Source organism: Chlorocebus sabaeus, chromosome 15, assembly GCF_047675955.1.
Source record: "Chlorocebus sabaeus isolate Y175 chromosome 15, mChlSab1.0.hap1, whole genome shotgun sequence".
NCBI classification, from domain to species: domain Eukaryota; kingdom Metazoa; phylum Chordata; class Mammalia; order Primates; family Cercopithecidae; genus Chlorocebus; species Chlorocebus sabaeus.
Genome location: NC_132918.1, coordinates 58,497,109 through 58,510,375, shown reverse-complemented (window position 1 = coordinate 58,510,375; position 13,267 = coordinate 58,497,109). Strand labels below are relative to the sequence as shown.

The following is a 13,267-nucleotide window of genomic DNA, read 5'->3' as shown; positions in this document are numbered from 1 at the left end:
CATGTCTAACGTACTCCCAAGGACAATGGCACGAGTACATGGACCACGTTTGAAGTGACAAGGTTCTAGGGCTCAGATTCCTACCCTTGTCTAGGTACCCTTTTTTTTTTTTTTTTTTTTTTTTTTTTTTGAGATGGAGTCTCACTCTGTCCCTGCAGGATGGAGTGCAGTGGCTCAATCTCAGCTCACTGCAGGCTCTGCCTCCCGGATTCAAGCAATTCTCATGCCTCAGCCTCCCAAGTAGCTGGAACTACAGGAGAGCACCACCACGCCTGGCTAATTTTTTGTATTTTTAGTAAAGATGGCATTTCGTCATGTTGCCCAGTCTGGTCTCAAACTCCTGAGCTCAGGCAATCCACCCGCCTTGGCCTCCCAAAGTGCTAGAATTTCAGGCATGAGCCATCACATCCAGCCTTGTCTAGGTACTTTTATTCTGCATAATCATAAGATAATGACTGTCTAGATCAGTGTCTAGGTACTTTTAATCTGTTTTGTCTAGGTACTTTTAATCTGCATAATCATAAGATTATGGCTGTCTAGATTAGTGGTTTTTAAAGTGTGGCCCCTGGACCAGCAGCATCACCATCACGTGGGAACTTCTCAGTAATGTAAATTCTCTGGCTTCACCCCACACCCAGTGAACCATAAACTTTGGAATTAAAGCCCAGAAATCTGTGTTTTATTGAGTCCTCCAGGTGATTCTGTGTGTGCTAAGGTGTGAAAATCACTGCTTTATACAGATGAGTATTTAAAAAGTCAGCTGTAAGAACACAATTAGACCTAAAGTCCCTGCTTCTCCACCACTCAGGTCATGGTATATTATTCCTTTCCCACCTCATCCCCATCCTAGATGGGAGGTGATTATAGTGGTGGTCAAGCAAATGACAAGAGTGACAAGCAAATGACAAGTGGGACCAAGCAGCAGCCATAGTGACAACCTCCTCTCTGGCTCCCAAAGCTCTAGTAAGGCTCTGGATTAAAGACAAACTTGAATGCTGCATTTCCAAAGCATGGTGCTCTACTATCTGCATCTGAATCACTTGTTAAAATGCAGATGTCAGGGCCCCACTCAGGACCTAATGAGCTGGAATATCTGATGGAGATGCTGAGGAATCTGCATTTCAACATGCACTGCTGGATAATTTTGTTTCTGATGCACAGTAATGGTTGTGGACCACTGAACTAATGCAGTCCGTCTCAGTGATTACTGTCCATCAGAAGCTTGTTACAAAAGATTCTTGAGCTCCACTCCCAAAAGGTTCTGGTTCAGTAGGTCAAGGGTGGGGCCCAAGAATTTGATTTCTATAATGCTCTCAAGTGAAGCCAATACAGACCACACTTAGAGTAACATGTTCTAATTTTGTTATGAACCAGGAATTAATAAACTGGGCAGATAGTAAACCATTGCACACAGAAGCTGAAAGAGACTTTCAGATTCATCAAGTCTAATCTCATCAGATGGTTGAACTTCTTCCACGAAATCCCCACCAAGTGGGTCTCTTTGAATGCTCTACCAACAAGGATCCCACTACACCAGAGATGAACTTACTTAAATCAGATCAATCACCCAACTATCAACTAAGCACTTACTGTGTGCAAGTTCTCTATGTTAAGTGCTAATGAAGATAAGTGAGTTTTCTCATGGAGTCAGGGAACTGTAAAGATTCCAGCTCTTTTGTTTTCATTTAAATATGTGTCATTATTGTGGAACTATTAAACCATACCATTGTTCATTCTACACATAAAATGAAAAAAAAAATCAACAAATGTTCATGATAGTGTGATTCATAGAACTTACTTCCATTAATTTTTGCTTTTATTTTTTTCCCATAGCTGGGCATGGAGCAGCATTATGAACTTGGAGAGTATATAAGAAAGAGATATAGAACATTCTTGAATGAGTCCTATAAACATGAACAGGCAAGTTGGGGAGCCAAGAGTGGGAACTTTGATCTTTGAAAGAATTAAAATAATTCTGCATATATAAAAGTGTTTGCCTGATTCCTAAGGGACTTATACAAGTCAGAAATCTTGTTTATAAACATATTCCTCTCTATGCAACTTTTTGTTCCTAGAAATTTTGGAATGTGAGTAATTTCAAGATTTTATGAACACCTGAATAAATACTTTGGCTTGACAAGTAGCCACTGCTTAATTGAACTCATTTGTCAATTCAACTATTGACCAACAAGGTTGCTTTGTACCATGATCACAATATTGCTCATTCCTTAACAAGTATTAAGATTCTGATGATAGCACAATGCCTGTAACATTTCACTGTGGGTGTCCTGTCCTTTCTCTAATACCTTGGCAGCTCTGCAGAAGAAAACCTCATGTTCCCTTTACGTTCGCTTCTGCTTTGATTTTCCTACTCTAGGTTTACATTCGAAGCACAGACGTTGACCGTACTTTGATGAGTGCTATGACAAACCTGGCAGCCCTGTTTCCCCCAGAGGGTGCCAGCATCTGGAATCCTAATCTACTCTGGCAGCCCATCCCAGTGCACACAGTTCCTCTTTCTGAAGATCAGGTCAGTATACTGGGAAAACCAGGAGATTTCAGATGGACCTAGAATGAGGAAGGCAGGCTACTCAGTAGTTGTGGATTTGGGAGTCTGGATACTCCTTGAACTGTGCAGTTTTAATTCTTTCTTAAATAAAGATACAAAGGACAATTTAGGACATGGAAAACCCTAGCTAACAGAGAGTAGGAACCAAATTTATCTTTGGATCTGTATGATCCACATTGTTTTGCCACTCTTGCAACTCTTGGCAATTTGCCCCCTCATTGTCTCTCTCTCACACACACACACACACACACACACACACAGAGAGAGAGAGAGAGAGAGAGAGAGAGAGGAGTCTCCCAGTGTTCTGCCTTTAATTCCCAGGCTTTTGGTGTCCCACACAGGTTTCTCCTCTCTCCAGATTATCCAGAGATCTCTATGCTGCCAAACACTCCTCTGCTCATGAAAACCCACATTCCTAGGTAGACAAAAAAGAAAGATTTGAGTACATAATTATTGCCTGACATTTTATAGGCATCATCATGTTACCTTTCATAACAACTCTGAATGGATAATATTCTTGTTCTCCTTTTATAGTAAGGGAAATAAGTGCTTGGAGAGGTTAAATAACAAACAAATTGGTCCAAAGCCACACTGCTGGCAAGCATCACTCTGGGATTAAAACTCGGCCTATTTCATTCCAGAGCAATTTTCTTCCCTATAAAATCGTGATTCTTAGACTTAGCTGCATATTAGAATCATGTGGGTTTTTTTCTTTTTTAAATCCTGATGCCCAGGGCACTCTCCATAAGAAATTGGAATGTCTGAGAGTGGACCTAGGCATCAGTTTTTAAAAAATAATCTCCCTCGATGATTCTGGTGGGGAGCCAAGTTTGAGAACCAGTACTGTAAACCAAGCTGCCTGAATGGGGCTGTTTGAGAGAAACTCTCGAACGTATTTACACAAGGTGGGACCGACCAAGCACTCTTTAACCTTTTCAGAGGAATTGGTATTTTTAAAGTAGTAACAGATAAATCTAACTAGTCTTCCACGTGTGGAACTTAAGGCTATATGCAGGAAAGAGTTTTGGACAAAGAATCCCTTCATAATTTCCCTGCAGTCCCATCATAGGCATGACCATCTCAACTCTTTATGACTGAAGCTTAGCCTGACTGCTGGACCCAGACTTTTGCCCAGTGACCTCTGGGGTAGGTTACTATCCTCTTTGCCCTGCCAGCACCCCTAGAAATTTGACTTAATTGCTGCATCTAGGGACTTAAGGATTTTTCCCAAATGCTGTGTAGAAAGTCACTGGAGGTAAATCTACTCCAACCATTTTTCTGCTGTTTCTTGAAAAGACAGGATGATTTATTTATATCTCTTTCCCTTCACAGAATCAGGAGGGAAGTATTATGATTACCAGTATTCTTTTTTTTTTTTTTTTTTTTTTTGAGACGGAGTCTTGCTCTGTCGCCCGGGCTGGAGTGCAGTGGCCGGATCTCAGCTCACTGCAAGCTCCGCCTCCCGGGTTTACGCCATTCTCCTGCCTCAGCCTCCCGAGTAGCGGGGACTACAGGCGCCCGCCACCTCGCCCGGCTAGTTTTTGTGTGTGTGTGTGTGTTTTTAGTAGAGACGGGGTTTCACTGTGTTAGCCAGGATGGTCTCGATCTCCTGACCTCGTGATCCGCCCGTCTCGGCCTCCCAAAGTGCTGGGATTACAGGCTTGAGCCACCGCGCCCGGCCGATTACCAGTATTCTTAAGCATTTGTGAATATTTTATTCTGAAAAGAAAACTAATCACTTTTAGCAGCCTTTTCTGCAGAGATAAAGACTGGGGGTCGGGTGCGGTGGCTCATGCCTGTAATCCTAGCACTTTGGGAGGCCGAGGTGGGCAGATCACCAGTTTGAGACCAGCCTGGCTAACATGGTGAAACCCTGTTTCTACTAAAAGTACAAATATTAGCTGGGCATGGTGGTGCATGCCTGTAATCCCAGCTACTCCAGAGGCTGAGGCAGGAGAATCACTTGAACCTGGGAGGCGGAGGTTGCAGTGAGCCGAGATTGCACCATTGCACTCCAGCTTGGGCAACAAGAGTGAAACTCCATCTCAAAAATAAAAATAAAAATAAAAAGACTGGATAGCAGCACCAAAATTTAGCAAAATGTAGAACACAGCAGCTATTTAACCATTAATCCTGAATGATAGTAATTAAATTACACAAAAAGAGAATGCAGGTGCCAGTAGAAGAGGAGGAAAGAAACAGGAAAAGTGAGGGAGAGAAAGAGGGAAGCAAGGAACATTATCTACCTATGGCTTCCATCTATCTGATTCACTAAGGTCAAAACAATTATCTCATATCAACTAAGAAGTCTAATGAAACCAATCAACACTAGCTTATTCCCAGCAATTAGCTGTGCTGAATGCTGTAGAGAAATAGGAGGCCCAGTTTTTCTAATGTATAATTTGTCTGATGAAAGCAAATTAGCATGTGTGAAATGTGTAGAAGACATTATAAGATGGCGGGCAATAATTTCAAGTACAAACCACATATGCTGGGTGAAGTCAGAGAATGAGACATATGTGCAGCTACCACAGGGCAGTCATTCAGGTCTTCAAAAAAGAGTGAGAACTTGAACCAGAACTCAGAGGAGAGGGAGGAAGAAGAGGAAGGCAGCAGCACAAAAACATGACCGTGAGTAAATATGTAGAATCCCAGTTCTTCTGTGCCCAGAGTTCATTTTTAGAAAGAGAATGAAAATAAAATTGATTATATTGGACACAGATTAGATAATCCAAATTTAATAGCCAGGAGGAATCTTGAGAAGAAGGGCTGGATTTGAAGTTGGAAAACCTACGTCTGAGAGCCAACAACCACTTCAGATATATGACCTTGAGTAACCTCCGTAAATCTCAGTTTCCTTTCTGTAAAATGAGAAAATAGCACCCACCTAACTTCTTCTTAGGGATTTATGAAAGTCAAATTAGTTCAAAAATGGAAAATACACTGTAAACTGCAAAATTCTGGACAGATGTCTCGGTGATTATTCTGTTTATTTTCAGCCTGACTCAATTTGTGGATGAAAAAAAACTAACATCCAGAAAGTAATTAATTAAAATCAAGGCCTTTTAATGAACAGTCTTGTGCTTTTTCTCTCAACAATTTAATTTCTCCTGTGGAAAAATTTGAAAGCCATGCATGCAAATTTAGACTAAAGCAATGGACCTAAAAGAAACCTGTATACATTCTTCAGTATTATGCACATGTGATGAGTGGTACTTGTGGGCACTTGCCTGACAATAGCTTGGAAGGAAAAGACACTGGAGCCCCAGAGAATAACTATGAAGCAATTTGGGAATTACGAAATAAGGCCTGAAATGAGATGGTAAAAGATGTTAGAGGAAGAGAAGCAAGGTAAGACAAGGTGACACACAGAATCAGAAATGATGGACAGGAAGCAACTTTTAAAATAAATGTTTTCTGAGTAGCTACTAATATGCCAAGCCCTGTGCTGGGCATCGACATTGCAGCAGTGAACAGACACGATCCTTGCTCTCATCAAGTTTATATTTTATAGAAAATAGATGATAAAGAAGTAAATAAAATAATGTCCAATGGCGATGAGTTCCTGGAAAGAAATGAAATAGGTGGTCAATATGATAGAGACTGGCGCAGGATGGCTGGAAGAGGGGTAGAAGTCAATTGGGGAGTGTTCAAGGCAGGAAAGTTTTATGCAGAGCTCCTAAGCCAGTGCCTTCCGGGACAGCAAGAAGGCCCACAGCATTGCTGGAGAGGAGTGACAAGGGACAGTAATAGGAAAACAGGGCAGTGCAGTTCCTAGAGGAATTCATTTTAATATGATAGAGGCCGCGGAAGGATGGCTAGAAGAGGAGTAGAAGTCAGTTGGGGAGTGTTCAAGGCAGGGAACAATTTTATGCAGAGATCCCAAGCCTGTGCCTTCAGGGACAGCAAGAAGGCCCTTGTAACATGTACAAGTTTAGCCTTGTACATGTTAAATTTGAGGAAAAAGAGAAACATCCAAATTAGTTATTTCTATCAAGGGCTAGAAATACAGGACTAGTCACAGATGGAAAGTAAGGGCAACAAAATAAACTTGGGAGCCACAAACCTGTGGGTTATAGTTAAAATTACAAAACGCTGTCAAATTTTAATTAATCTTAGGAAGATCACTTTGTCCTCACAACAGGTTTTTGAAGTATATTTTTCTAAGTATTTAATATGTTCTCTTATTTTAACAGTCTGCAAATTTGCAAAAACTGAAGTCAATGAGTGATTAATTGACTTACGATTTTTTCCAGAATCAAATTCGTTTCTCCATACGTACACGTGTTGGGGTGTGTGTGTGTGTGTGTGTGTGTACAGATGTGCACCTAGTGCAAGAAATGAAACGGATTGGGGAGGAAGCAAGATAACAGTAGTTCACATGGAAGATCAAGAAGTGTAAATATTTACCAACAGCACAGTTATATCACGGCAAGTTTATGAAAGAAAAAAAAGAATTTTCATTTCTGAATACATATCCTACTATTTCAAGACCTGTAGATCATTTGATTCTTTCTCCCCAATTTTGGAATTTCCACTCGGCTCAAAACACATTTGAATCTTTTATTAAGGTTGCTTTGGACCTAATGAGGCTTAAAATATTGCTGCAGCATATTTAGCAAAGTTCTTCTGACTCATAACGGTTTTATGATTTTTCTCTTATCCTCAGTTGCTATACCTGCCTTTCAGGAACTGCCCTCGTTTTCAAGAACTTGGGAGTGAGACTTTGACATCAGAGGAATTCCAGAAGAGGCTGCACCCTTATAAGGTTAAAAGCTGGTTTTGTTTAGTAGTGTACTTGAGTGTGAGGGCCAAGACACAAGATGAAGCTTTGGCTTCTTAAAAAGATGGGACGAATGCATCTGTCAGTGGCTGGCTATAGCAATGGGTTAGAATATTTAACGAGGGGGGTCATCACTCCTGCTTCCCTTCCCTGTACGGGAGTCACAAGCTGATAGACAAGCCAGTCCTTTTGAACCCTTTACTCATGGCCTTAGGAGGAACCAGGTGTGAGTAAATGGCTGGATGAGAATAAATACAAGTCTAAAATTACCTTCCTTATTCAGGCTGAGGGGCTGGGATTATTGTCTTCATATACAAAGGATAGTCCTTTTTTGTTTCTATGTTTCTATTTTGCAAAATACCCATTTTCAGCACAATACAAAAGGTAGATATAATGCTGTGTACTTTTTAAAATAATCTTTTGAATGAGTAATACATTCATGCTGTCCAAAAATTAGAAAATCTAAAAAGGAATACAGTGGAAGTCTTCATGACCCCACAGGTAACCACTAGCATTATTTCCTAGTAGTCTTTTGTGTATTAATTTTATGCAGTCTTTTATGTATTTTATGTAATATTTCATGCAGTCTTCCAATTTCCTTATGCATTTACAAACATAAAAATATATTCTGATAGTTTCTCCTCTTGTTATACGAAAATGGTATACTATTCACAGGGCTGGGCACCTCGGTTTGGTTTTTTTTTTCCATTTAACAAAATATATTAGAAATATTTCTATATCTGTATGTAAAGAGTTTCCTCCTTTTCTTTCTTTTCCTTTTTTTAAACAAATGTGTAATATTTATATTTATGCCATAATTTATTTAACCAGCCCCTATTGATATGGATCATTTTTCAATCTTGCATTTTTACAAACAGCATGTGTAAGTATCTTGTGCATCTAAATAGTTTCACAAGAATACCTGTGGGATAATATCCTGGAAGTAGACATTCTGGGTTAATTTGAGATATTATTAGTTTGCCCTCCAAAGAGGTTTTACTACTTTCTACTTCTGTCGGCACTGCATGCAAGTGCTTATTTCTCCACAACTTTGCCAACAGTATGTAAACCACTCTGAGGATATTTGCAAATCTGGTAAGTGGAAAATGATATCACTAGAAGCATCCATCCCCTCTAAAATTAGGAATAAGACAAGGAAGCTCACTATTATAACTACTGTACAACATCGTGCTGTAGTACTTTTTTTTTGTGATGAGTGAGTTTGGGCATCTTCATCTAGTTAAATGCCATGTTTCGGTTTGTTTTTTGGGGTTGTATTTCTCTTTTAACTTTTATTTTAAGTTCAGGGGTACAAGTGCAGGTTTGTTACACAGGTAAATGTGTGTCATGGGGTTTGTTGCTACAGATTATTTCATCACCCAGGTATAAAGCCCAGTACCCATTGGTTATTTTTCCTGACCCTTTCCCTCCTCCCATCCTTCACTCTCCGAGAGGCCCCAGTGTGTGTTGTTCCCCTCTGTGTGTCCGTGTGTTCTCATCAGTTAAATGCCATTTGTATTTCCTTTTATATCAATATCCCTTGACTATTTTTCTTTTGGATGATTGATTTTCCTTTTATTATAAGTTTTTAGAAGCTTTTTTCTATATATTTTAACATTTCTGTCTGTGATATTTCGTGTGTGAAAAAAACACACTCAACGTGCTTTTTCCTGTTTTTCTCGCTTGACAACATCAATCAACACAGACAGAAGACTTCTGTGACCAAATACGGGGGGTCTCTCCCCACGAACAGGCCACCTGTTCTGTAGTGGACACCAGCTGGGTGGCCTCCAATTCAGTTCTGACACCATCTATCTGGAGATAGCATCAGATCCTACAGGTTGAGGGATCGGGCCCCAAAACTGGCCGCCCCCAACCCGCCACCTCAGACATAGATGAAAGTCCAGACCTCCAAACTTCTGACAGACTGGCTTTAAGTTGGGGTTCCCAAGACTTCCTCTTTGGGTTTGATCAGTTTGCAGGGGCAGCTCACAGAACTCAGGGAAACACAGTTACCAGTTATTACAAAGGATATTACAAAAGATACAAGGAAAAGGTCAAGGAGCTTGCCTGCCTTTTTCAGGACCACCACATTCCAGGAACCTCTATGTGTTCAGCTGTCTGAAGGCTCTCTGAACCCTGTCCTTTTGGGCTCTTTATGTAGATTTCATTGCATAGGCATGATTGATTAAGCCATAGGCAGTTGGCTATCAACTTAAATTTTAACTCCCTCCCCTCCCCAGAGGTTCTGAAGTAGGGCTAAAAGTCCCAATGCTCTAATTCTGGCCTTGGTTTTCAGGTGACCAGCCCCCATCCTAAAGCTGGCCAGGGACTGCCAGCCATCAATCAATCATTAGCATGCAAAAAGACATATTTTGGAGACTCCAAGGATTTTAGAAGTTCTATGGCAGAAAATGGAGATGAAGACCAAATATAAGGCCGGGCACAGTGGCTCACACCTGTAATCCCAACACTTTGGGAGGCCAAGGTGGTTGGATCACCTGAGGTCAGGAGTTCGAGACCAGCCTGGCCAACTTAGTGAAACCCCTGTCTCTACTAAAAATACAAAAAATTAGCCAGGCATGGTGGCAGGCGCCTGTAATCCCAGCTACTCGAGAGGCTGAGGCAAGAGAATCACTTGAACCCAGGAGGTAGAGGTTGCAGTGAGCCGAGATGGTGCCACTGCATTCCAGCCTGGGCAATAAGAGTGAAACTCTATCTCAAAAAAAAAAAAAAAAAAAAAGATCAAATATATATTTCACAATATCACACATAATGAATGGCATTTTTTAAAAAAAGTTTGTCTATTAACTGCTTACCATGTTCTTGCCATGTAGGTTCTGCATCGATGTATTCTTGCATGGCTTCTATATTTTGAGTCATGTTTGGAAAAGCTTTCCCCACTCCTAGGTTATAAAGGAAGTCTGCAATGCTTTCTTCTAATTCCACTCTAGCTTCATTTCTCATTTATATATTGAATTCATTTATAGTTCATACTGGTGAGGAGGTATGAAGTATATATCCTGTTTAAGTTTTTTCCTGGAAGATTATCTAATTGCCCCATCATTATTTATTGAAAAGTTCATTTTTTCCCCACTTATTTAAGCTATTATATATTAAAATTCCCATATGTGTGGGGCCTATTTATGTAATTTTTATTCTGTTTAATTTTTTATTAGCCAAAACTTGGGTTTTAATTATTAAGACTTTATAATATGCTTTCATATCTAAAGGGCTAGTCATCCCTCATTGCTTTTTCTGAGTTTCCATGGCTATGTTTTAATTTTCTTTGTGAACTTTAGAGTCAGCTTCTCTAGTTCCAAAAGTATTTTTTTTAATTTTTAGTATTTTCATTAGGATCATATTAAATTTATTTAACTTAGGGAGAATTTGCAACTTTTCACTGTCAAATCTTCCTTTCTAAGAATATGGTACATGTTTCTACTTGTTTTATCTTAAAGACTATTTTAGGGTTTTCTCCATATATGTCTTTACATTTTTTGTTAAGTTTGTTTCAGGTTTACAGTATCTCCAGTTTTCAAAAATGTGTACCTCTGATTTCTTCCTTTTGCCTATTTGCACTGGCCACTACTTACAGTGTAATGTTATGGGCAGTGTTGGTAGTGGGTATGCTTGTCTTATTTCTGATTTTAGAGGAGTTTTCCTAATAAGCATACAGGCTTTTAAACTAAAATAGACATATTTTTATCAAATTAAGGAAGTATCCACCTTTCATATTTTCTTGAGTGTATTTTTTAAAATCAATATTAGTTGTTTAATCTCCTGAATGATTAACATTTTTAAATATAATCAAATTATTTTTCTCCTTGGATTAATTACAATGATTGATTACATTCATAGATTTACCAGTGTTGAACAGACTTTACATTTCTCAAATCAAACCCATCTCCTTTTATGTGACATTGAATTACTTCCTATTATTTTATTTACACCTTTTGCATTGATATTGCATTGAACTAATAGTTTTATTTTGGGGGCAACCTTTGTCAGTATCCGTGTTACACTTAATTCATAAGAAGTTTTTGAAAGTTTTCTTTCATCTTCTATGCTCCAGAACAGTTAAAATAGCATTAGAATAATTTACTCTTGAAAAGCTTGGTAGAATTCCTCTATGATAGTCATCTGGCCCTGGAGCTTTTATGTTTGAGAAAATGGCAGTAGGAGCTCTTTAACAATAATTTCTATGTATTTTATGAAAATCTGTCAGGGTTAATATTGGCAAATTGTAGTTCCCTAGAAATTTCATCCATCAGACAGACTATCTTCCAAAAGGCTTCCCAGAAACGGCTGCCAATTTCAGCAATCAGAGAGCTGAACACTGGGTCTCATTATTGCGACAATTCAAGAAACATTCAGAACCTAGTGAAAGATTTGCATTCCATCCAAGTTTTATATGTACAGCCAAAGACCAAGTCCTATTTCTGTTGCATTTTCCTGGATGCTTTGGCCTGAAATATGCTTTATTTTCTCACCTGGGACATATTTACACATGAGTTATACTTTACTCACTTCTAAAAATAATCTGAGGCAGTGCACTTCAATCCAATTCCAGCACACACCAGGAACATGTGACAGAGAGCCAGCATCTATCTACATTTTAAATGTAATAATAAGAAATAATCAATTCGTGTTTGTAAAATTCTTTGGAATGGCACTATCGTAACCAATATTACTGGTGCATTTTTCTGTGAAGAACAGTGGTTCTCAGCAGAGGCACATTTGCCTCACAAGGAACATTTGGCAATGTCTGGAGACATTCTGGGTTACACAAGTGGGAGATTAGGAATGCTACTGGCACCTAGTGGGCAGAGGCTGGGATACTCCGAAACATCCCATAATGCACAGGACAGCTCTCCACAACAAAGAATTGTCCAGCCCAAAATATCAATAGTGCTGAAGCTGAGAAACCTGTATAGGAATTTTTCTTTCTCTGTTTGTGTTTCAGGATTTTATAGCTACCTTGGGAAAACTTTCAGGATTCCATGACAAGGACCTTTTTGGAATTTGGAGTAAAATCTACGACCCTTTATATTGTGAGGTAAAAGAAAAAAAAATGACAGGTTAACTTGCAATCTGATTTTATGATTTATGCTTATTTTGAAATAGATGAATATATTTTCTTTTGTTTCTTTATGAATGCATTACTCATACTTCTTTCGACGTTGAAACATAATTCACAACTTCCTTAGATTAACTTGAAAATGCTAACTTCTCTTTTCTCTCTATTATTATTTATGTTTTCGCCCTTTGGAAAATTACAAGCAAAACAGCTTTTCTTCTATGAGTTTCCACTTTAGTTTTTTCCCCGTTTGGATTCAGTAGGAGCTTATTCATTTTGCAGCCACTCAAAAATGCTGAGTTCCTGTCCTGGGTCTTAATGAAAAAACAATGTTGTTATAAAGAAAGAGGGGAAAATTACCTGATTTCCAAATGTAGAAATAAACAAGCAAAATACAAGCCAGGCTATTTATCTTTGCTTACCAGGAAAGAACCTCTTTCTTGCTTTGCGATGCATTTGAAATATCCTTTGTGGCCAGATAAATTATGATTGTTTTTCAAGGTTACATGGTGTTTCTCACTCACCATGCTCCACCTTCTGGTACTCTCTATTCCTGTTTTCCCAACGAGTTCACTAAATACGGGGCAAGATTCTGACCACCCACCTAATTCATATTGATTTCTAACTTTGAGGTCATCATGACAGTCTAGGGTCAGCAATTACTTCCACAGTCCTATCTAACAGATGACACAGTTTGCCTCCATCCACCCTAGAGTTAATTGACCCAATCACATGCTACTTTCCCGCTATTTTCACTTTATCATCAGCATCTATTTCAGTGAAAATTCATTAGCCCTGTAAAAGACTCTTCAGTGAAAGCAGGAGCCCCCATTTT

At 39.1% G+C, this 13,267-nt stretch overlaps 1 protein-coding gene across 1 annotated transcript in view; it reads left to right on the top strand.

Annotated features, from left to right (window-relative positions):
• The window catches only part of ACP3 (acid phosphatase 3), a 57,438-nt gene that overhangs the window by 11,661 nt on the left and 32,510 nt on the right, over positions 1-13,267 (top strand). Inside the window, exons 3-6 of the mRNA XM_008009118.3 lie at positions 1,834-1,920; positions 2,378-2,530; positions 7,239-7,337; positions 12,319-12,411. Coding sequence (XP_008007309.2) covers positions 1,834-1,920; positions 2,378-2,530; positions 7,239-7,337; positions 12,319-12,411 — 432 coding nt within the window. The remainder of the gene's footprint in view (positions 1-1,833; positions 1,921-2,377; positions 2,531-7,238; positions 7,338-12,318; positions 12,412-13,267) is intronic.